Genomic DNA, 23,545 nt, shown 5'->3' on the forward strand with positions numbered 1-23,545 from the left:
CAGGTATTAGTTGGCTCCCAGCTATTACCCAAAACAAAGAAATTCCCTCAATTTCCTCTTCCTTTCTCCTATCCTTTGGATTTTAAAATCAAAGGATAGGACATCCTTTCGATTGGACAGCATGATAGCAGGATAGCATGATAGCATGGAGGTGGAGCATTTGCCTTGCATGCAGGATGGTGGTTTGAATCCCTGCATCCCACATGGTCCCCCGGACCTGCCAGGAGCAATTTCTGAGCATAGAGCAAGGAGTAACCCTTGAGTGCTGCCGGGTGTGATCCCCCCTCCCTAAAAAAAAAAGTTCACCTGGATCTCACTGGACCATCCCCTGCTGGTTAAAGTTGTACTGATGAAATAAACAGGTTTCACTTTGTCTTGCAGGGCAGAGACACCACAGGCAAAAAGCAAACTGACTCCATGATTCTCTCCTGACTGCTTGGTTTAATAATTCTTCATGGCTACCTGCTTCAGACACATTCATTTGGGGTTGAAAATACAGTGCATGGGGTGGGTGATTTCTTTTTTTTTTTTTTTTTTTTTTTTGGTTTTTGGGCCACACCCGGTGACGCTCAGGGGTTACTCCTGGCTATGTGCTCAGAAGTCGCTCCTGGCTTGGGGGACCATATGGGATGCCGGGGGATCGAACCGCGGTCCTGTCCAAGGCTAGCGCAGGTAAGGCAGGCACCTTACCTCTTGCGCCACCGCCCGGCCCCGGGGTGGGTGATTTCACAGACACAGGGACTCTCTCAATTCTAGGGGTCCAGTGGGGTACAAGGAGGGCCATGGAACTTGGAGCCAGATCATGTCTCTGATCCGGAAGCTCAGGCCTTGCTCAGTCTCTCCTGGCAGTGCTCAGGGTGAGCCACAGCCCCAGTTGCAGAGCCTGGAGTTCAGCCATTGAGCTGTGGGCCTCGTGGGTACTGTGAATGGCCACTCCAGGACCACTGTGCTTAGCAGAGGCCTCAGGTCCCCCAACAGCCTGACTTGGAACATCAGCAGATGCCCTGCAGCTCCCTCAAAAGACAATGCCAGCTCCCCCTAGCTGTGCCACCGATCAGGGTTTCCATGTACCCTAACACATATAAGCCTACCTGGGCATACCCCTCTCTCAGGAATCCTCAGTGGTTGCCCCTCTGTCTGTCCACAGCAGCCTGGGGAGTTTCTGGGGCACAGAGAGGGTGGCAGAGCCTGGCTCCCCTGGCATACATCAAGCCCAGCACCAGGAAGGAACATATGGGGGGACACTGAGAGGGAACACACAGGGCAGGAGAACCTACCTGCCTCTGCCCATCTTGGCCAACAGGGAAGTGGGGGGACTCATTGGTTTGGGGGTTCAAGAGCCAAGCACCAGCTGCAGTGCCCATGGGGACCACAGGGGTTTTGTGGAAACACCCCAGGTCTCAGCGGCAGGAGCCTGTCTGGTGGCAGAGCAGGTTTGCTCTGCGGGGGACATGTCTCAGGTGGGGGGGAGGGCTGAGAGCTGCCCATTTCCACCTCATTGTGGCTTGGCCTTGACCCCAAGGGGAAGATACAGTCATATATCTCCTCCCACTCACCAAGGCCCCTGCAGAGTCAGTAGAAGCAAACCCATAAAATTTATTTCCTGCAAGTTATCTTTGGGAAGCTTAATCTGATGAACATTCTAGAGAGAAGCATCAGAGATAATATATGCAGGCAGGGGAAGTGGGTGGGCCCCAAGTCTTCCAGGCAACAGCACATTCCAGAAGAAACAGCAGGGAAGAGGGGCGCTTCTCGCTATTGAGCTGCCCCCAAACTCTGTGTTTACAGAGCAGACATGGGCCCAAACTGGGGTCCTTCAGGGAGCAACTAACACTGGTTTTAAAAGAAAAAATCCTTAGAACCAGACTCAAAGTTCTAGAGAGGAGATTTTGTATGTAAGAGCCCCCACGTTTGAGCCCAGAGGTACCTGGTTCCCCCTTCTCCCAGAAGCACTACCAGGTGTGGCCCAATCACAGAGATGGGGGATGGAGAAACTGTACAAAAGATGCTGACCTTGCACATGGTTGACCCCCCCCCCCCACCTCCCAGCTCAATCCCTGGCACCATAAAAGGTCCTCAAACACCACCAGGAGATTCCTGATCACAGAGGCAGGAATAACTCCTGAGAACTTCTAGTTGTGGCTAATCCCTCACCAAAAACATACTTTGTGAATTTTGAAAGTCAGGGATTCTATTGGAAATTTAAGTAATACACAGTCTTACATGGAAAAGACCCAGCAATTTGGTGCTGGGAAAGATGATAAGGGAACTGTCAGTGGTCCTGAAAGCAAGTTCCCTCAATGCCCCACAAGTCAGAGTGCCATACCCCTACTTCACAGATTGGCAAACCAAATTGAAGGGGACCTGCAAAGTGACCAGGGTCCCACTTGTCCACTTGTGCAGGATAAACAGGCACCATCAATCCAACTGGGGTAACCTGAGTTGGCCACCCCTCCCTCATCCCATCTGGAAGTTTCTCGAGCTGAGATGGAGCTGCTGGGAATGGAGGAGACAAGCAGACTGGTCCATGCACAGGGACCAGGAGCAAGGGTGCCATGGCCTGTGATTCTTGGGGCCAAATGAGGGGCCCCAAATGCCCAGGAAAGGCTTCAAGAGGGGGCACCAGAATTGCTGAGTCCCTCTACCTGTCTCAGGTGAGATATCAGTGACATTGTCAAGCTCAGCTTCTTCTCTGGCAGTGAAGGAACAGAGAATAGGGACATGGGCATTCCCGCCTTTCATATCATCATATCGTCTTCATCACCATCATTCTGATCATTATCATCATCGTTATCACCACCATCATCATAATTTTTGAGGTGCTGAGGATTGAACCCTGGGCCTCACACCTGTAAAGTCAGCCCTACCACTGAACAATTTCTCTGGCCTCTTCTACATCATTATTGAAATTAATATGAAACACTAAGAATTTTTCAAAGAGCAAGAACATTTTTCTACCAGCAACAAATTATTATTATTTGCAACTTAAAGAAACATAGCAGGACAGTGTCTAAGCGTTCAAGGAGCAAAAGAAACCATACTCAAGTAATCTCAGTTAATTTTGAGTTGCAGGTGACCCCTTTCAAACCTGAGATGACAGAAAACCCTAGGCCTCTGTCTTTAGAAAAGAATTCAGCCCCTCAGCTCACTTCCTGCTGTGAAGTCATTTCTGCTCAAATGAGTGTGTTTATCTGATCTGCAAGCCAGTGCTTTTGGTGTCCCTCCTGCTGGCTCTAGGTACCAAGGACAATAAGGCTCTGGAACAGTTTGCAGAACCACAGTTCACAGCAACCTAGCAGTGCCATGCCACTTGGTTTTTCCATTTGATTCTGCAGGGGGATGTGAAAAAGAATATAATTGCCCACAGAGAGGTTAGGTCTGTGTGGATGGGCAGAAACACAACACTCAGACAGACAGACACATACATACATGTACTTGAGCAAAAATGCCAACACTCAGATGAACAAATACACACATGCACACTCGCGTCAAAATGTTCAACAGTTAGATCCTCACACACTCACATACATGCTCTCACATAAATACACACTGGGAGAGAAAATAAACCAACAAAATCAACACTTCTCTTCCCATTCTATGTAAAGCCAGACACTCTTCTGAGGTCCAACACACACACACACACACACACACACACACACACACACACACACACACACACACAAAGCAAGGCTTGGCTGGGGGATGGAGTGTCCACAGCTTAAGTTTGAGCCTTAAGTCCCACAGAAAGGGCAGGAGAAGTCTTGTGTCCAACATTAATTTGAGAGAACTAGTGGGGTTTGCATTGGAAAGTTTCCAGTTCTGTTTAGACTTTCAATATCTGTATTTTTAGAGCTGCCTAAATGTTTGCAACTCATCCTCTGAGATATCAGGGTCCAGATCCTAACCTAGGGCTGGGGAGATAGTTCAACAGGCTGGAGTATTGCTTTGCATGCAGGATTAGCCCCCAGAACCTCATCAAGGCATACCTTGTGCCATGCTGGGTATGTCCTCCACTGCTACCACTGTACCAATTGGTAGCAGTGTTACCAATTTTTGTTAGATCACTAACGTCATGTCTGAGCCTCAGTTTTCTTACTACTAAAATGAGGCTACATACTAGCACTGTTTCATGGGATTCATGCATGAACTAATTAGGCAACAAACCCCTAAGTTGCATGATATGGACCCCTCTTCATTTCCCCTGACAATGGTCAAGACAAGTTTTTGTGACATATAGCAAAATGATTGTCACCTTATTTCTCAACATTCCCCCCCTTTTTTATCTCCCTTCCCACTCCCCACCCCAACAAAATATTCTTTTTTTTTTTTTTTGGTTTTTGGGCCACACCCTGTGACGCTCAGGGGTTACTCCTGGCTATGCGCTCAGAAGTTGCTCCTGGCTTCTTGGGGGACCATATGGGACGTCGGGGGATCGAACCTCGGTCCGTCCTAGGCTAGCGCAGGCAAGGCAGGCACCTTACCTCCAGCGCCACTGCCCGGCCCCCAACAAAATATTCTAGTCTCTCTTCCAACCCAAGTCTTTTTAGATCAGGAACACACAATCCTCAAGTCAAAACAGCAAGGAATGGAACATTCTAAGGTGCTGACTCTTTAAATTAAAGAAACCTGTTATCCTTTTCCTCCACAGAACATGGGCAAATGTGGACCAGAGAGATGACACAGTGGGAAGAGTTCTTGCTTTGCTCACAGCTATCTCAGGGTCAATCCCAACATCCCATATAGTCCTCTGAGCCCTGCCAAGAGTGATCCCTGAGCACCACCAAATTTGCCCCCCAACAAAGAATGAGGGTAAAATTGTCCTTGATGTCCCTCTTACCACATATAAATTAAATACATATGAAACCCTTTTGGTCTTCAGAGTCTGACCCTACTTACTTTGGCCATATTTCAGATAAGAGTAGCAAAGGTTTTTAGCACTTTTCCTGGAGACTCAAAACACCCAAAGGAAAAAAATTTTTTCTGAATTCCAAACCCTTTGCCTATAGCAAAGGTTACTTGATCAAGGAAAGGAAGAAAGAAATGAAACCCAGGGGCAGCCTCTCCCTCGGAACACCTGAGGGCAACAGAAAATTCTGTCTCAAATCTCCACCAGAGCGGTTTTAGGAAGCTGCTGGGAGTATAAATGAATGGAAAAGTCTGTGGTTGATCAGATGCCCCACACTGCCTTGATACTCTAATAAACGTCAGGGGAGGTATATAGGAGAGATAGTACAACAAGAAGGGCATTGCCTTGCACACAACCAACCTAGGTTCAGTCCCTGGCATCTCATATAGTCCCCCAAGTAGCACACAGGAATGATTCCTGCACACAGAACTAGGACTAAGCTCTGAGCACTGCCAGGTATGGTCCAAAAACAATAATTCCTGTATATTTTATATTCCACTCATGTTCCTCCATTTCTAGGAATCTTCTTTCAACCTGGACCATGGGTTTGGGGGGAGGAACTACCAAATAACATGCCAGACCCTTTAATTCTTCAAAAGGACATGGCCAGAGCAATAGCAGTGCAGGTAGAGAACTTGCCTTGCACATGACCAACTCATATTCAATCCCTACATCCTATGTGGTCCCCAGAGCCCTGGCAGGAGTGATTCCTGAGTGCAGAGACAGGAATAATACCTGAGCTCAGCCAAGTATGGCCCAAAAATTAAAAAAAAAAAAAAAAAAAAGAAAGGAAAAGAAAGGAAAGAACGAAGGAGGGAGGGAGGGAGGGAGGGAGGGAGGGAGGAAGAGAGGGCAGGAGGGAGAGCAGGCAGGCAAGAAGGAAGGAAGGAAGGGAGGGAAGGAAGGTGGGAAGGAGAGAAGGAGGGAAGGAAGAAAAAAGAAAGGAAGGGGGATTGGAGTGTTAGCACAATGAGTAGGGCATTTGCCTTCCATGTGGCTGACCTTGGTTGGGTCCTTGGCATTCCATATGGTCCCCTGAGCCTGCTAGGAGTGATTTCTGAGCACAGAGCCAGGAATATCCCGAGTGCCGCTGTGTATGGCTCAAAAACCAAAGGAGAGAGAGAGAGTGATAGAAGAAAGGAAGGAAAGAAAAAGATAAGAATGAAAAAAAAAAAGCCCGGAAAGATAGCACAGCGGGGCGTTTGCCTTGCAAGCAGCCAATCCAGGACCAAAGATGGCTGGTTCAAATCCCGGTGTCCCATATGGTCCCCCGTGCCTGCCAGGAGCTATTTCTGAGCAGACAGCCAGGAGTAACCCCTGAGCACCACTGGGTGTGGCCCCCCCAAAAAAAAGAATGAAAGAAAAGAAGGAAGGAGGGAAGTAAGAAAGTAAAAAGAAAGAAGAATGAAAACAAGGGGAAAGTTAAGAATGAAATAGGAAGGAAAAAGGGGAAATAAGGAAAGAAAGGTAAAGAAGGAATGAACAAATAAAAGAAAGGAAGAAGGAAGGAAAGATGAGAGAAAATGACGGAAGAAAGGAAAGAAAAAACAAGGGGAAAAGTTAAGAATAAAAGAGTGGGGGCCCGGAGAGATAGCACAGCGGTGTTTGCCTTGCAAGCAGCCAATCCAGGACCAAAGGTGGTTGGTTCGAATCCCGGTGTCCCATATGGTCCCCCGTGCCTGCCAGGAGCTATTTCTGAGCAGACAGCCAGGAGTAACCCCTGATTACCGCTAGGTGTGGCCCAAAAACCAAAAAAAAAAAAAAAAAAAAGAATGAAAGAGTGAAAGAGAAAGAAAAAAGGAAGGAAAAGGAGAAAGAAAGAAAAAGAAAGAAGGAATGAACAAACAAAAGAAAGGAAGGAGGAGGAAGGAAGGAAAGAAAGAAGGAAGGAAGAAAGGGAGAGAAAGAACATGGAAGAGAGCAACCAGGTGAGGAAAAATATTCCTCATTTAAGAGGCCAGAGAGATAGCATGGAGGTAGGGCATTGCCTTGCATGCAGAAGGACAGTGGTTCGAATCCCAGCATCCCATCTGGTCCCCTAAGCCTGCCAGGAGCGATTTCTGTGTGCAGAGCCAGGAGTAACCCCTGAGCATTGCCAAAAAAAAAAAAAAAAAAAAAAAAAAAAAAGAATAAGAATAAGAAAAGAGGGCCCGGAGAGATAGCACAGCGGTGTTTGCCTTGCAAGCAGCCAATCCAGGACCAAAGGTGGTTGGTTTGAATCCCGGTGTCCCATATGGTCCCCCGTGCCTGCCAGGAGCTATTTCTGAGCAAACAGCCAGGAGTAACCCCTGAGCACCGCCGGGTGTGGCCCAAAAACCAAAAAAAAAAAAAAAAAGAATAAGAAAAGAAAAGAGACCAACCATTGACCAAGATTGATGAGAGCAACAAACACCTCAATGTATATTTTTGTGGGGATTAAATCACGTCTAAGTGTGACTGAGAGGGCGATGCAGAAGCGAGAGAAGAAATTTCAGATTTCAGCTGCTTTCATCAGCTTCAGAACACCCAGACTACCTTGCCACAGAGTAATTTCTGCTCTGCCCAGGAACAGAGCTCAGCAATCAACAGATGTTTGGCAGATTTGGGAAACTGAGGCACCACCTGGCTTTTGGATGAAAAGCTCCTTTTTTTTTTTTTTTTTTTTTTGTGATTTTTGGGTCACACCCGGCAGTGCTCAGGGGTTATTCCTGGCTCCAGGCTCAGAAATTGCTCCTGGCAGGCACGGGGGACCATATGGGACGCCGGGATTCGAACCGATGACCTCCTGCATGAAAGGCAAACACCTTACCTCCATGCTATCTCTCCGGCCCCCGAAAAGCTCCTTTTTATTACAGTTTAACAACCCTAACCTCGCACCTTTCATAGAATTGCATCTAAAATCCCAGTGCCACCTGCTTGGAGCCAAAGCGACTCCAGACTTAAATGCAGATCCTTCCCTTAGAACTTCAAGCACTCTGAACTTGAGGAAACCTGGCCAATATGCAGGTATTTAATGAAGTTCAAAAGGATAAATTAAGGTAAAAAGTGACCTTCTGCATTTAAAAAGACTTTCAAAGGGCAAACAGTTGGAGACAAAACTTTGATTTCTGTTTCTGGGGTGGGGCTAAGAGTGGCCCCAGAAATTCACCAGGATTCCCCACACCAACCCCAGATCCTTTCCATTTTCTACCGAGAAAAGAGATTTTTGTTTGTTTTTTTGTTCTGTTTTTGGGTCACACCTGGCATTGCTCAGGGGTTACTCCTGGCTCTACGCTCAGAAATTGCTCCTGGCAGGTTTGGGGGACCATATGGGATGCAGGGATTCGAACAAATGACCTTCTGCATGCCATGCAAACACCTTACCTCCATGCTATCTCTCCGGCCCTGAGGAAAGAGACTTTTGTTTTTGTTTCTTATTTGGGGGCTATACCCTGTAGTGCTTAGGGCTTACTCCTGGCTCTGCACGCAGAAATTGCTTCTGGTCCTGTTGGGGGAGGGGGCTTATGGGATGTCGGCACCAAATCCAGGTCATTCACCTGCAAGGCAAACACCCTCCCTGCTGTACAATTGCTCTCGCCCCTGAAAGAGATTATTGGCTTCAATCTTAAGTAACATTTGGCCACTATATAAAGGTTTCCCAAAAATAATTTTTTTTTAGTTTGAGGGTATATTTTAATTAAGTTTCTTTTTATTCCGTTTCTTGACTCACAATTTCTTTTATTAAGTTTCTTGACTTGCTTGAAAGTGAAAGTAGAAGCCAAAGGAGGCTTTAAAGAGACAATTGAAATAAAATGCAAATGTTTTCCTTGGAATTCTCCATTTCTTTCCCACATTTAAGGAAGGTGGGGTGGGGGGGAGGAGGGGGCGTGAGCACTGGCAGTAGCAGAAAGTGATTACTCTGAGGAAAAACTCATTTTAATTCTAAAGCCGAGAGATGCAACACAGCTTAGCCTAGACCAGTTAGGGCCGGGCCTGCCTTCCCTCACACCTCCATTCTGTAATATTCTTGTTTAAGAATGATGATGAGTCCAGTAAAAACTAAATTCATTCTGGCTAGGGAAATAGATAGGGATTGAAGGAGGGATAAGGCTCATGGTTTGCAGGTTTAATGGACATTTTGCTTGCAGTGTGTACACTGTTAAATCTCATTTACCAGGTACTTAGTTCCAAAAGATTTTCACAAACTTGCCCCACCATCACTCATGAGAAGATCCTGTTTTTCTCCTTACCCCTTCCCTCCTGAATTCAACTGGGAAGTATGGCAAGAAGGTATAAATAAGTTGGTCCGAGGGTTGTGTGTTATTGTTAAGCTGTTTAACATTGTCTCCTACTCACACCCAAATCTGACTAACTGAAAAAAAAAAACTGAAAAAAAAAAGAAGATATAAATAAATACACGGGGAACCCCACATCTGCTGAATCGCAAACCCTAACTGCAAAGCTTTGCCTGCCCCTTATTGGCTCCTGTCATTGAGATAAAAACAATTTATTGGGGCCAGAGACATAGCATGGAGGTAGGGCATTTGCTTTGCATGCAGGTCAGTGGTTCTAATCTTGGCATCCCATATGGTCCCCCAAGCCTACCAGGAGCTATTTCTGAGCGAAGAGTCAGGAGTAACCCCTGAGCACAGCCGGGTGTAACCCCAAAACAAAACAAAACCAAATAAACAAACAAAAAACAATTAATTTGCACTAACCCATCTCAAACTTCTTTTATGCATAAAAATGCCCACCATTAGATTTCCCATATGCTCACCCCATATCCTGTGAAGAAACACCCCCCCATACCACATCATTTTCCAAATTGTTTTCTAGATATCCGCAGAAGAAATTCTCTTTCCCGCCTCAATCATCTCAATAGACCACAGGCACAGTGAACACACAAATCCCAATCTTAACTCTCCAAAACTGAAGGAGAAAAAAAAGCACGTTAAATGGACAAGCATTTGGGGAGAGCACAGAAGAGAGAGCTGGGCCAGCCAACAGACAGGAGATGGGAAAAGAAACTCATTTAAAAAGGGGGGGTCCCACATTTGAGGACAATCATTCTCTCTCATCTGTCACCTTCGCTTCTGTAGTTTAAGAATAACACCACTCGCACACTTAACGCACTTCTGTTTCTCTAGTCGGCTGACAAGTGGCAGAGATTGAAGGTCCTTTCCTAGCCCGTGTGATCCCTGATACCTTTGCTTTCTCCATTTCCCATCTCAGCTCCTAGCTGGCAACATATCCTGGCTTGGGGGTGGCTTTAATTTTTCCCCTTTATTCTTTTCTGCTTGATAGTTCTCCCCCCCACCCAAAAAAAAGCGACATCAGTCTCCATCACAGAGCAAATTTCAAAAAAGTATCCTAGAAATAAGGTCACTGTTGCTGAAAACTGCATCTGGAGGACATTTTGGACATTTTAAATCAGGGCTTCCATTGACCCAGACAGACCAAGAAACAAAACTCACAACCCCCCAGACCCTAGGTAAATATGTAACCTGTAAGCGGGTATTACATTAACTTCCAGATTATCTACTCATCAGCACAAAACTGATATTCTTTAGCAGGCTGTGGAATAGTCCCATAAATTGCAAATAAACCAGGGGAAAAAAATCCCAGGACCCATTATGCAAATATAGTCGGTTCATCCCTCCCTCAATCCCCCTTTTCTCACTCAATCATCTATTCACCATTTCTTTTCTGATGTCTCATTCTGTAGCAATATTCCATATGTTTGGCAACTACTCCCTCATCAGAAGAAACTTTCAATTAATTTGGCTCCAGGCTTTGCCTCTCTTCAGCTATTCCCCAAACCAATCCCTTAACCCTCTAAGCATTATAATTCAAGCAAATTGGGCTTTAAAGGCAATTGGGGGCCAGGATCCTCAGTAAAACATCTGTAGCTGGAACCAGGCTGACAGGCAGGGGGAGGGGAAATCCAGGGAGAGAAATGCACCCAACAACTCGAATTCAGACTTCGAACCCCCCCTCCCACAGATTCTCTCAGCTTTGTTGACACCCCAGAAGGTTTGCTGCGGTCCAAATCCACCCTGGCCGCTGACTGCCTGCAGGGGTTATTGCGGAGGGTTAGAAACCCCAGGGCAAAGCATCCTAACTCAGCAAAGCTCATAGCACCGACTGATTACTTCCTCCCTCAGTTAACAATAGCCCAATTCAAGGAAAGCGCTGAGATCCAGGAACTTCTCGCCCTAAAGGGAGAATCACTGTTGGGCAGCCTAGAAGTTACTTCAAAATCATCTCACCACCCTGCTTCCCAAAAAGGCAAAACCCAGGAAGCTCACAAAGGATGGAGACAGGTGGGGAGGGAACGAGAAAAGGGGAGGGAGAGAAGGAGATAGAGAGAGGGGAGCGAGGAGAGGAGATGGGATAGAAAGAATGGAAGTGGGATAGGAGAGTGAGAAAAAAGGAGAGAAGAAAGAAAGGGAGCAAAGAAAGGAAATCAAAGAGGATGAGAGAGGAAATGGGAGAGAGGAGGGAGAGGAAGGGAAGGGAGAGAGAGAGAGAGAGAGAGAGAGAGAGAGAGAGAGAGAGAGAGAGAGAGAGAGAGAGAGAGAGAGAGAGAGAGAGAGAGAGAGAGAGAGAGAAATTCAAGCCAGAATGGAATTTTACTAAAGTCAGTTGTTTCTGCTTGCTGGTCCGAGTTCTGCCTTCCAGGAGGGGTGAAAAGACAGTAACTCATTGCAAAACAGAATCTGCACCCCCTCCAGCCATCCCCCAAAAACCTAGCCCTTGCTGAGATCTCCTTCTGCCCTGCGCTCTCCCTCTCCCAGGTTGAACTGGTTTTAAAGTTCATTGGCACATTCCAAAAATGCTCAGCCCTAATCCCGACAAATTTCCCTTATAGAAAGAAGAAAACACCAGCCCCCTCCACTCAACGCAATTTGGAAAAGGAGGGGTTTTATTTTTGTTTTGTTTTGTTTTGTTTTGTTTTGTTTTCCCAGCTAGAGAAATACACCCCTGACCCGGACGGACCCGAACAGCCAGGCTCTAAGACTACCGGTGAACAAGGGTGATCAGGGGAAGCTTAGTCCCGGTAAATTCATTTCCCATTCTTGGATTACCAGAGTCCGCCTCCACCCTCCACCCCAATACAACCTCAGCACCCAGCTGGGATCCTCGCTCGGCCTCCCTCTGCATAAACGCAATTGCTAATTGCTTCAGTGGAAAAGCCTCGAGTTCTGATCCCGTGAAAATATTTAAGACTTGAGGCTCTGTGGAGAGAGAAACTGGGGACTACCAGCCACCCTGCGTCCCCACCCCTCCCTCTGCAGGTGGGATGTCTGGGGACTAGATTGAAAAAACTCAACCTTCAACCTTGGTATTTGCGGTCCAGGAGGCGTCTCCAGACCTTTAAATCCCTAATACCAAAGCATCCGGCACACATTCTTGCTTTAATCCAACCCCGGCTCGGGTTTAGCTCTGCCCAGGGCGGGCGGGGACACCTCAAGGATATCTGGGGGCGTCCTTTGGAACCCACCAACGCCGTATCCGGCTGGATCCAGCCCCAGAATTTGCGCTTAAAAGCCGCGGCGCATCTCATTTCCTAGCGCCCGAACATTTCCAAGCGCCCGAACATTGCTTCCGAAGGCGCATTCGCATTGCCCCGTGAGAGACAAAGATTCGAGTATAGGGGCCGGAGAGATAGCATGGAGGTAAGGCGTTTGCCTTTCATGCAGAAGGTCATCGGTTCGAATCCCGGCGTCCCATATGGTCCCCCGTGCCTGCCAGGAGCAATTTCTGAGCATGGAGCCAGGAGTAACCCCTGAGCACAGCCGAGTGTGACCCAGAAACCACAAAAAAAAAAAAAAAAAAAAAGATTCGAGTATAAATTAGAGAAATAGGAACCACGGATCTGGGCAGGACAGGGCGCGAAGATCTGGGAGGCTCAGGCCCGCCCCCATTGCGCTGCCCACGTCCCAAATTGGTGCCACCACGCGCGCGGCTCCACCGGTGGCTTTGCCGGGACTCCGGGTGCCACTAGCTCCCAGACCGGCGTGGGAAAGTCTCAGGGATCCTGGATTGGCTGGCCCGACGGTCTGGCCTGAAGTTCCCCACCGGGAACCGGCTTCCTCGAGTGTAAATGTTACCGAGTCTGGAGCCGCCGGCTGGGCGCGCAAACCCTGATCAAAGGGCGAGAGAGGTCGGCGCGTGGTCTGCGCTCTTTGCCGCCACCATCAAATTGCAGGAAAATCCGCCCCCGCAAGCCGCTTTTTCGGGGGGCTTCTTGGGGTGGGGGAAGGAACGGGCGAGACTGCTCGAGAGAAGAGGCCCGAGTGCCGGCTTTGGGGAGCGGGTGCGCCCCCGGTTCTCCCCGCGACCGGTCAGCACCCCGGAGCGCTCCAAAAGCCCAGGTTTATGGAGAGTGTGCCCTAGGTCCGGTCCTCCAAAGGGGCACGGCCCCTGGAAGCCGGTGGAAGACCGGCAGCGTGCCGCGGTTTCGCGGGACCCCTGGCCCCGGGCCGCGAGGTCACGCAGGTCGTGCGCCCTAGGTCACCCTCGCGGGCCAAGAAGACCGTTTCATTGGATGTTTTGTCCACCACACGGCTCCCCCGTCCTCTTGGGAACTGAGGATCCCACAAAGCAAAAAGGACCAGCAAAGTCTGTATGCCCCAAAGAGGGGTCCCGCGCACCTCCCAGCGAACACCGCCTTTCTGCAAAATGCGCTGGAGGATGGGGAAAGTACCCGTAGGACTCAGCGGGGTTGTTGGAATCCGGTTGTTGGGATCAGAAATAATTGCATCCACACCCCGCGAGGTGCAAATTCGCAGCGACGATAGATACACCCTCAAAATTGGTTCGCAAAGGGAAATATTTGGGGCGACGCGGGACTCGTTTGCGATGCTTCAGCCTCAGTTTATCAGAATCTGATAGAAAGGCCACCTCCGCCCTTATCTGCACACCCATCCCCACCAAAAAAAAAAAAATGAATTAAAGAAAGGAAATAAAGAAAAAATAGATGATTTGCTTTTCCAGCGCCAGGAAGAAAGGCAGGACGGAATAGAGCAAAAATCCCTGCTCCAGAATTTGAAAAAGTCCTACTGGGAACTGAGTCTTGGGGTAGGGGTGAGAGTTCCCCCAAGAAATGGCCAGCAAGGAGAATGAGAATGGAGGGGCAGAACTGGGGATGATGAGGTGCTGAGAAATGTGTGTGTGTGTGTGTGTGTGTGTGTGTGTGTGTGTGTGTGTGTGTGTGTCCCCATACCCCAGGAAGCCTATAAAGGGAAGAAAAGGGAGCAGGGAGCAGATCTGAGCAGGTGCAGAACCAAATGTCAGTTCAGCACAGCCTTGAGCTCCCCCAAAGCCACAGAAAGCTGGAAACAAAGACTAGCTGGCCAAAGCCCCTGAGCACCCCAGATCTGACCCAGAATCACCCTGACCAGCGCCAATACCTGGAGACCAAAGTCCTTTTCCTCCCTATGAGTGTGTGCAGGGTGGTACACTAGGGTCCTCCCATTTCACCTTCCTAAATATTCAGGTCTTTTCAGAGCTACCTAGAGCCAGCACTAGGGAGACAGGGTGATGCTAAATTGGGGGAGAAGCGGTTTTGAGGCTTGGGACACTGGGGAGGATGGATCAAAGAGCACCAAGGAGCAAAGGCAGATGGAGATTGGCTCTCCTAAATCAAGTGGGGTCCCTCCCCAGGATGAGCTCCTTTCAGAATATTCCTAAACTACTCCTTCAAAGACACAAATGCTTTCAGGAGAGCGAGGGCGGCTTTAGAAAAGAACGATCAGGATTGGATCAGGAAGTGATTTCTGCACCCTGATGTATGCCAGGACACCCCGACTTCTTCTGGACAAGTCTCCCTGCACTTCTTGTCCAGTTTATCCCCAGAAATGACCAAAGAGCTGGAGCCCATCTCCTGTCCCCTGGGGTGAAGGGGTCTGGCCTCCACATCATCAAGGGGTCCTCAGGAAAAACCTGTGTGCTGCATGGGGTTATGAGGGGGAGGTAAGAATACAAAGAAGCCCAGATAGCACAGGAGGGAGGGCACTTATTCATGCTGGAGGTCAACCCAGATTCGATACCCACATCTTATAGGGTCCCCAAGTCTGTCTGGAATGATCCCTGAGTGCAAAGTCAGTGTGCACCCCCAAAAGAAGAGCATTGAAGGAAAAGTGTCCCATGGTGGGGATGTTGCTTTGATAAACTGCCTCTACTCCTTTCAACAGGCTGTACCTCACCTCACCCACACCCAGGGTAACAAAAGAACATTCCAGCAAACAAACAAGTATCCAGGGTGCCCCGAGGTTCAAGGTTGGGGTCCAAGTGGTCCTAGGATCGTGGTGTTTAGGATGGAGGTGAAAAAGTTATACAGGTGGTGGGCCAGAGAAACCCTGGAAAAGAGTCTTATATCCTAGTCCCCACCTTAACTCCAGCACTCCAAGTCCTGAGATTCGCCTTCTCCCCTAAGACCCCAGGCCTGTCCATCATCCCAGGTTCTAAGGTAACTAGGCCCCCATGCACCCCCCAAAGAATAACCATTTGTGGGGACCACGCCCTACCTGCCCTACCTGTGCCCTACCTGTACTCAGTTCCTGTCACCAGGAGCTTGGTAGCCAGTACCAAGATTTGCTGCAAGGGGTTAAGGTCCAAGTTCTGTGCACCCCAAAGAGAAAAAGGATGGATTTGGAGATCTTCTTGGGGATTTAGGCCCCCCTTTGGGCTGTTGCCCCCCTGAAAATGGCAGAGAACCGTGGGATAGACAAAAGGAAGGTAATGGCTGACTGGATTGTTAGTGCCTCTTGGTACCCCATTAAGGCAGACTGGGAGCACTGAAGGAGCCAAGTTGGCAAAAATTCCCCTAAAGGTCACTAGAGCAGACTTGGCCTCCTTGTCCTAATAGGTCACCAGTGAACCTGAATGTCAAAGCAGAGCTGGTCACCAGCCCACTGCTACCTGATTAAGGACTGGGTGTAATTTTGGTCTTGCGGTCCGGGGGGGGGGTGGCGCGCGGGGACAGTGGACCCGCAGCATCGTCTACCCACGCTTCCTAGTTAATGCCCAGAAATGAAACTAGGTCCAATGGGGAAAGACAGGGAAGGTTACAGCTAGCGGTACTCAAGGAAATCAAATTTTGGAGAGAGACTCTATTCTAGTGCCTTCTCCCAACCTCTCAGGGATTCTGGGCGTGATTGCCCAGACACCCCTTTGAGGTCTCCAGGGCCAGAAACCCTGCCATGAAGAGCCTGGGAGCCGGAGGACGCGCTCTGCTCGTGCGCCCCAGATCCTAGGTGGGCACCCCTGATAATGAGCCAGTTCTTATTTAAAAATAAAGCTGGGAAGGACCCGTGGGCAGCAGCACACTCGCTTTGGCTAGCGGCTAGTGGACGCTCAGTCATTTTCGGGGGGCAGTGGGGGTCAGAGGGTTATGGGGAGCGCGCCATCCCGGCCCCGCTCTGGTCGCTGCACCGATTCTCCACCCAGACCATTCTTGGATGTGGGACCGATCTCTCCGGGGAAAACCCCCAAAGCTTTAAAAAAAAAAAAAAAGGGGGCCGGGCGGTGGCGCTGGAGGTAAGGTGCCTGCCTTACCTGCGCTAGCCTAGGAGACGGACCGCGGTTCGATCCCCCGGAGTCCCATATGGTCCCCCAAGCCAGGAGCGACTTCTGAGCGCATAGCCAGGAGTAACCCCTGAGCGTTACCGGGTGTGGCCCAAAAACCAAAAAAAAAAAAAAAAAAAAAACCATCCTCGCGCTGCCCATCTGCCCCGCAACGCACAGTGAGACTGTGGGGCATAAGTGTCCAGCTCCAGCTCCCCATTTCAGAGCGCGGGGGAAGCGCAGCGCGCACTCCTTCGACCCATTTGGAGCGCCAAGGCTGCACCCAGAGTTGGACCACAACTTGGTCCTGGTGCTTCTCCTCCGCTTGCATGCCGGAGGATAGAGGATAGACCAGCTCCGTAGCCGCTGCCGCTGCCGCCGCCGCCGATCCCCGGGGTTCAGTGCAGCGCAACGCAGGCAGCGGCGCCCTGAACGTCCCGGGGTGCGCACGCTCAACGCGCGGAGGGTCCAGGCGGGTGGTCCCCGAATCTCACCTTCCCAACCCCCAGCCGGAGACGCACTCAGCAACTTCCCGCCGGAGGGCACGAAGTTGCATTGCAGCCGTGGGAGGGCGCTGGGCTGGGAGCCCCCAGAGAAGTGGGAGGAAAAAGGGAGAGGAGAGGATGGTTTGGGGGGGTGCTGGCCTGATGCTCATTTCCCAGGTGTCCCCCAAACTCGGGATTATAGCCATGAAACAGGAATGCAAGAGTTCAGGGCACCACAACCAGGGTCCCGGAGGCTTCTTACTTTTGAGGGACACCCCCGCCCCCAAAGGAACGCGCCCCCGCTCTTGGACCGCACTCTGTCTGGCCCGAGTGCCCGAGCCGCGCGCGGCCCTGCGCCCCCGCCGCGGCCCTGTCCGTCCGCCAGCGCTTTGTGGATCCGATTCGATCGCGAGGAAGGGAGTGAGGGGGGGTGTCTTACGTGGCACCGGCACCGCGAGCATCTCGGGGGGCCCCGTGACAGCCCCCTCCGCCGACACCGCCGCGCTCTGCATCATCCCCTCGGACGCGCAGCCCGAAGCGAGAGTCGCGGCCGGCACACGGAGAGTCTCGGGCTCAAGCTGGATTCGGGAGATTTGAAAAGGATGATCAACCGCGCCCCCCACCCACCCACCCACCCAGCTCCCCGCCACCCCGACAGGCCGCCGGCGGAGTCACGGGGCGCGCGACCCCCTCGGCCGCCTGGCAGGCCCCTCCCCCGCCGGCCTGCGAGCCCCCAATCCGCGCGCAGCCGGCGGCTCGGCGCTCAGCCCCGCGTGGCGGATCTGCTATTGCTGCAGCTCCTCGGGGCTTTTTTTTCCCCCTCCCCTCCCTCTTCCACCCCCCCAGAGCCGCTCCCGCCCCCCGCACCCCTCCCCCGTGCCCACCCTTCGCGTGCCGGGAGGGAGGGAGGGAGGGCCGCGGTCACCCCGGCACTGGGATTCTTCATTCACGGTGCAGGAGCGGCCGTGACGTCGCTTTGCGCAGGAGGCCGCCCTGTAGCCCGGCTCCGCGCTCCCCTGCCTCTTCCCCTTCCCCTGGGACCGGAGGAGTCGGGGGTCCCGGTGCCTTCCCCCCCCAAAAGAGGCCTAGCTGCCAGGGCGGGGTTGCCCGGCGCGGGGCGGGGCCGGGCACCCCCGGGTTTAAATGCCGCAGCACCCCGGGCCGCCGCAGCAGGTGGTCCCCGGCCGCGGCGGGACTCGGAGGCTGGGAAGGGGCCGGTGGACGCCCCCTCTTTGGCGGGCGGCGCGTGCCGGCCTCCCCCCCTCGTCGGGGCCGCTCGGCCACCTGAGTGGGCAACTCGCGCGTGGACGGGGCTGGGGACCCCCTCCGGCAGCGGCCCGAGCGCGCCCCGTAAGCCGATCCTACCCATCCATCTCCTCCTCCTCCTCCTCCTCTTCCTCCCCCTCCTCCTCCTCCTTCTTCTTCCCCTCCTCCAGTTCCCTTCCCGCCGGCGTTTCCCCAGCCTGCTCGCTAGCTCGCTCCCTCGCTCGCTCGCTCGCTCGCTCTCCCCCGCGTCTGGTCTGGCTGAGGCTGGGCCAGGGACAGCCCGTCCTGCGTCCAGAACGCGCGGCGCGGGGACGGAGGCCAGCGGCGGTGCGCCCGGGGTGGCCGCGGCCTGCAGCCCAGCTCTTGACTCCTCACCACTCCTCCTCCCTTTTCTCTTCCTCTTCCTCCTCCTCCTCCTCCTCCTCCTCCTCCTCCTCCTCCTCCTCCACATCTTCCTCCTCCAGAGGTTTGTCCTACACACACACACACACACACACACACACACACACACACACACACACACACACACACACACACAGAGCTCTGCCTGGTCGGGGGCGCTTCGAACCCGCACCGACCTCGTGCGCGCGCGTACCCGGATCCCTGGACCCTTGCAAGTGAGCAGCCTGTGACAGCTTGGATCCTCCACGACTCCACGAGACTTCCTAGCCAGGGCCAGAGGACTCGGAAGACCTCATGGACATGCGCGACAGGAGCCACTGACCTCGGGCCCTGCCTGGAGACACCCGCATCCCGCATTTCGTTCCAGAGTCGGTAGACTCTCGTTCCACGCCAGTCCCAGTCTCATATTGTCCAGCTCCGGATGGAAACCGGGGCTCCCGTCTCTAGCCTAGTCTGCTCCCCAAACCCAGGGTTGGTGAGGATGGAGTGAGGGCACTGGCATTTTGTCTTCCCCGTAGCGACTCAGAACCATCCTGGCACCTTGGCATACTATAGACCTGTTTATCTGTTTACTCCGAGATCTAAAACAAATGAACACACACACACACACACATACACACACACACACACACACACACACACACACACACCGTGATCTGTCGGGGCTTATTCAAATGCTTCCCCCCAATAATTCAAAGAATTAGTAAGCGAAGATGTAGAAATGCCAGTTTTGTGATCAGGCAGAGACCCCGAGTAACCAGCAGCCTTTTGTGTTAGTCGGCGGCCAAGGGGGAAAATATCCTCGAATACTTAGGCTGATAAGGTGCTGGGAAACGGATGCTCTCCCCCAACGTGGTCTGTGTGCTTCAGACGCTCTGAAATCCGTTTGCAAAGCAAGGAAGCTGCAGAAATGAAAGCCAGACACAAGAACGCTCTTGCTCTTGTCTTTCCTCAACATAATCGTTCTGGTAGTGGGTTTATTCCACAGAAAGAAATTTCTACATTGGAATCCCTTTCATAATAAGATAGTCATGGATTTGGGGAAGGGAGAAATCCTTTAGTAGTCAACAAAAGCAACATGAAGTATAGTCCATTGGCTTGGTAATATAGTTACAATTATTCAAATAAGCCATGAAATCCAGCAGCCTAGGAAATGCTTGTGAAATGCTCAATTATTTTTTAAGAAGTGGGATGTAGTAGTATATGACAACACATATTCAAAAATGTGAATCCAGAGTGAAAACACTAATTAGAAAACAATTTCCTATGGAGGATGGAAAGAAAAAAACAAGGTTTTTCTGAGAGTAGTTGGCACTGTATTTTCTAACCTCAAAGTGTCGTGGATCTGACCCAATCCCTATAGATATTCACGAAAAAAAGCTTGAGAATATTATTTTAAAAATGTATTTGCAAGGAAGTAACTAGCATATTGGAAAGAATAACAGACATCGCCAACAATTGTGGATTGTTGCATAAATCAGAGCAATTAAAATGTTTTGTTTTATTCTTATTAGAAAATACTGCAGAGGGGCGTTTAATAATGTAGAAACATTTTTGAGGGTTAGTAGCAAGTGGGGAAAAGGAAAACGATGGAATTATCCCAAAATATTTTAAAAAGGAAATAGCATAGATTTTTAAAATGCATTCAACTATAACATATATTAGTTATATAATAATGGTTAACTGGCCCATATGTATTTGTTTCCCTCCATCACTGGTTTTCTCAGCACATTTTACCTAGCAAAAATGCTAATAAAAATGATCTTCAAAAAACACTAGGGGGAAAATAAATAAATAAATAAATAAATAAATAAATAAATAAATAAATAAAAAACACTAGAGGGAAAAAATAGAAGGAAATACATCCAAAGTCTCTTTCTAAAGTATATTAGAGGAAAAAAGCAGATTAGGGCATTTTTATTTTTTCCTTGCCAGATTGTCTATAATTGGTTATATATTTTTTCAGTAGTATTAAGAAAAAACAAAGACTTTCTTGCAGTAAAATGCAGGTTCTGGGTGGCAATTATATTTAGAACAATTTGCCAGTTTAAAACTGCCCCTCTGCCCAGGAATAAAATGCCCCTTCCCACCCGGAGATGTCCAAAATGGGGGAGCAGGCACCTGGGGCAGGAGAGGACTGTAAGGACCTAGTGGGGATAATCAACATCTTTGGGGTGCCCTTGAGGGAAGGGATGCTTTCGCTTTGCTGGCTTCATGAAGTTAGATTTCTGGGATTGAGTGTTTTGTTGTTGTTTTTTCTCTGCAGAGGGGATGAAGGACCAGAGAAATTTTAATTTCTCTGCTCCAAGGGTCCCAGGCTTAGAGAAAGTTTACTGGGGGTGGGGGACTCCACTATTATCTGCGGTGTCCACTTGGCTCTGTGCCCTGGGCTTCAGCTTCCCAGCATTGGTCTAGGGACCCACAATGCAGTTCAGCCAGTACCAGTTTCTGGAGGGGCCACACCTGGCGTGGTCAGGATTTACTCTTGGCTCTGTGCTTTTTTCAACTTCTGATGAGCTCAGGGGATTCTACTGGTGGTGCCCCGTGGTATTATTGCCTCTACCCCTGGGGAGAAGCAAACTCTGTGCTGAGTCTGCTCGTTCCCCTATTTAAGTCCCCCCCCCCCCATCACTCTCCTCTCTCTATCTTCCCAGTTTTCTAGTCTGTCAATCCTAACCCCTGCCTGAAAAAGCAGCTTTTTTTTTTTTTTAAAGGGATCTTCCTTTGTTTAGGGACCACACCTGGTGGTGCTTAGGGGAACGGTGGGACCAAGGACAGAATCTAGGGGGTCTCACATGCAAAGCACATGCTAAAGCCCTTTTTCATTTTCCTGGACCCTTAAATGGGTTTTTAGTGCCCATGGTTACTGCTTGGAGTAAAAGAATAATGATGATGATGTTAGTGGTGGTGATGCTGATGGCGGGTGATGATGATAGTGACAAGATAACATTCTGGGGCAATAACAACAAACAACACACATGTGCAAGTGTAAGCCTGCTCAGACAGTCGGACCCCTTCCCCCTTCATGTCCCCTTCATGTTCCACCACAACACCCAGGTGGTCCCTTAAAAAAAAAAAACCTCAGGGACCGGAGAGATAGCATGGAGGCAAGGCATTTGCCTTGCATGCAGAAGGACGGTGGTTTGAATCCTGGCATCCCATATGGTCCCCCTGAGCCTGCCAGGAGCGATTTCTGAGTGTAGAGCTAGGAGTAACCCCTGAGCGCAGCTGGGTGTGACCCAAAAACAAAACAAACAAACAAACAAACAAAAAAAACTTTAAAAAAAAAAAAGAAAAGAAAACTCAGGTCAGCAGGTGCCTAGCTAAGCTCTGTCCCTGAAGAGTGTGTGCAGGGCTACAGCCCACAGAAAGCCCAGGGTTTGGGGCTGTTGACCCTGCACCTTGGAGGAGCTGACCAGGAATCTACTCACAACCTTGCACCATCATCCCAGCCTGGCTCCATGGAGGGGGAGCCCGAGAAGGCGAACCAATGCTGACGTGGCTTTGCCTAGAGCAGAGAGCAGTGAAAAGCTGGCAGAAGGAGGATCCAGTACTTTCTGGATGTTCCCCCATTTTATTTCTGGCAGCCAAACCCCACATGTTAGCAGGTGCAATTCCAAGGGGAAATTCTGCAGAAAGCCCATTACAAAAAAACGTATCTAACTTGCATCCTTCAGGCATTTTCATAAAGACAAAATCTCTTGGAATCCTGGCATCTCATTTTCCTACTGGTGTGTGTGGTGGAGTAGGGGGACCACCAGGAAACAGAGGAAGTGGTTTGCCGGAGGTCACTTCTCTGGGAAGTTGCAGACCGCCCCACATACAATGAAATGCAGCGTTTGACTCCCCGTTTGGGGAGTTTCCCCACCGGCTTCTGGGCAAGGGAACCCTTAAGTCTTGGAAACTTCCCGAGCTCACCTTTCCAGCCTCCTCAGTGAGAAAGAACCCTTCTTGCTCTTCATCACCCCATCTCCAATCACCTCCAGCTCCTCCTCTTCGCCCTCTATAGCCCTCTCACATCATTTGCATTTTGAAACTGTTTCCGTAATTATTCACAGCGGCTGCAAACCCCCCTCTAGCTTTCCCATGGCATCCTCTGATTTATCTCTGTCTCCATAACAGTTCCCCGAGTCTCCTTGGGGGATTCAATTTTCATTCATTTTTCTGCCCAGCTAGATTGATACAGACCCTCTGCCCTGGTCCATATTACTCATCCTAACCAAGAGCACCAAGACCACCCCTTGGCCCCAGCCCCTGGGGAGTCACTGTCTTGTTCAAGGGGCCGAAAGAAGTTCTCCAATAGAAGGACAGGGGCCTCTGTCCCCCCCAAGCATTCCTATCATTTGTCACAACCCCGTTCATGTGCCCTCCACTTTGTCATTTGTCTCCTTCCCTTCCCAGAACTTTTCAGAGATCTGCCCCCCATCAACCCACCCCCACCCAGAAAACAGCAGAAACTGCTGTTGCTCATCCCAGACCCACTCTCTGTCCTTGACATGGGCATCTCAGGGGGCACAGGAGACCCCGCTGGACATATGCAAAGAGGTGCTAGGTGTGGAGAGTGGGTGACACCGGAAGAGAAGGACCACGAGGATAGCAATCTAGTGCCCATAGCGTGCCCTATGCCCTCAGGACCCCTCCCCCATCTCTGTTTCTAGTGTACCCAGTCCACAGATGAGAAAGATAGACGGAGGATCAGAGTGATGGCACAGGAGGGAGGAGTTTGTGTTGCACACAGCTGACCCAGTTCAATTCCCAGCATCCCATATAGTCCCCTGAGCCTGCCAGGAGTGATTTCTGAGCCCAAAGCCCAGAGTAACCCCTGAACGCTGCAGGATATGCACCCCCCCCCCCAAAAAAAAGTGCCAAAAAATAAGAGAGAGATGAGTGGAAGCTGCCCTGCCAAGTGATCTCTGAGCTGTTTCACCATCCTGCAGAGGAGGTCCTGGGCATGGCC

The 23,545-nt window shown here is 50.4% G+C and overlaps 1 protein-coding gene across 1 annotated transcript in view; it reads right to left on the reverse strand.

The window, feature by feature from the left end:
• LHX4 (LIM homeobox 4) overlaps positions 1-17,417 on the reverse strand; it is a 32,602-nt gene extending 15,185 nt beyond the window's left edge. The window contains exon 1 of the mRNA XM_049776542.1: positions 17,360-17,417. Coding sequence (XP_049632499.1) covers positions 17,360-17,381 — 22 coding nt within the window. The 5' untranslated portion in view covers positions 17,382-17,417. The remainder of the gene's footprint in view (positions 1-17,359) is intronic.
• Between the last annotated feature and the right edge of the window lie 6,128 nt (positions 17,418-23,545).

This window comes from Suncus etruscus, chromosome 7, assembly GCF_024139225.1.
Source record: "Suncus etruscus isolate mSunEtr1 chromosome 7, mSunEtr1.pri.cur, whole genome shotgun sequence".
Lineage (NCBI taxonomy): Eukaryota > Metazoa > Chordata > Mammalia > Eulipotyphla > Soricidae > Suncus > Suncus etruscus.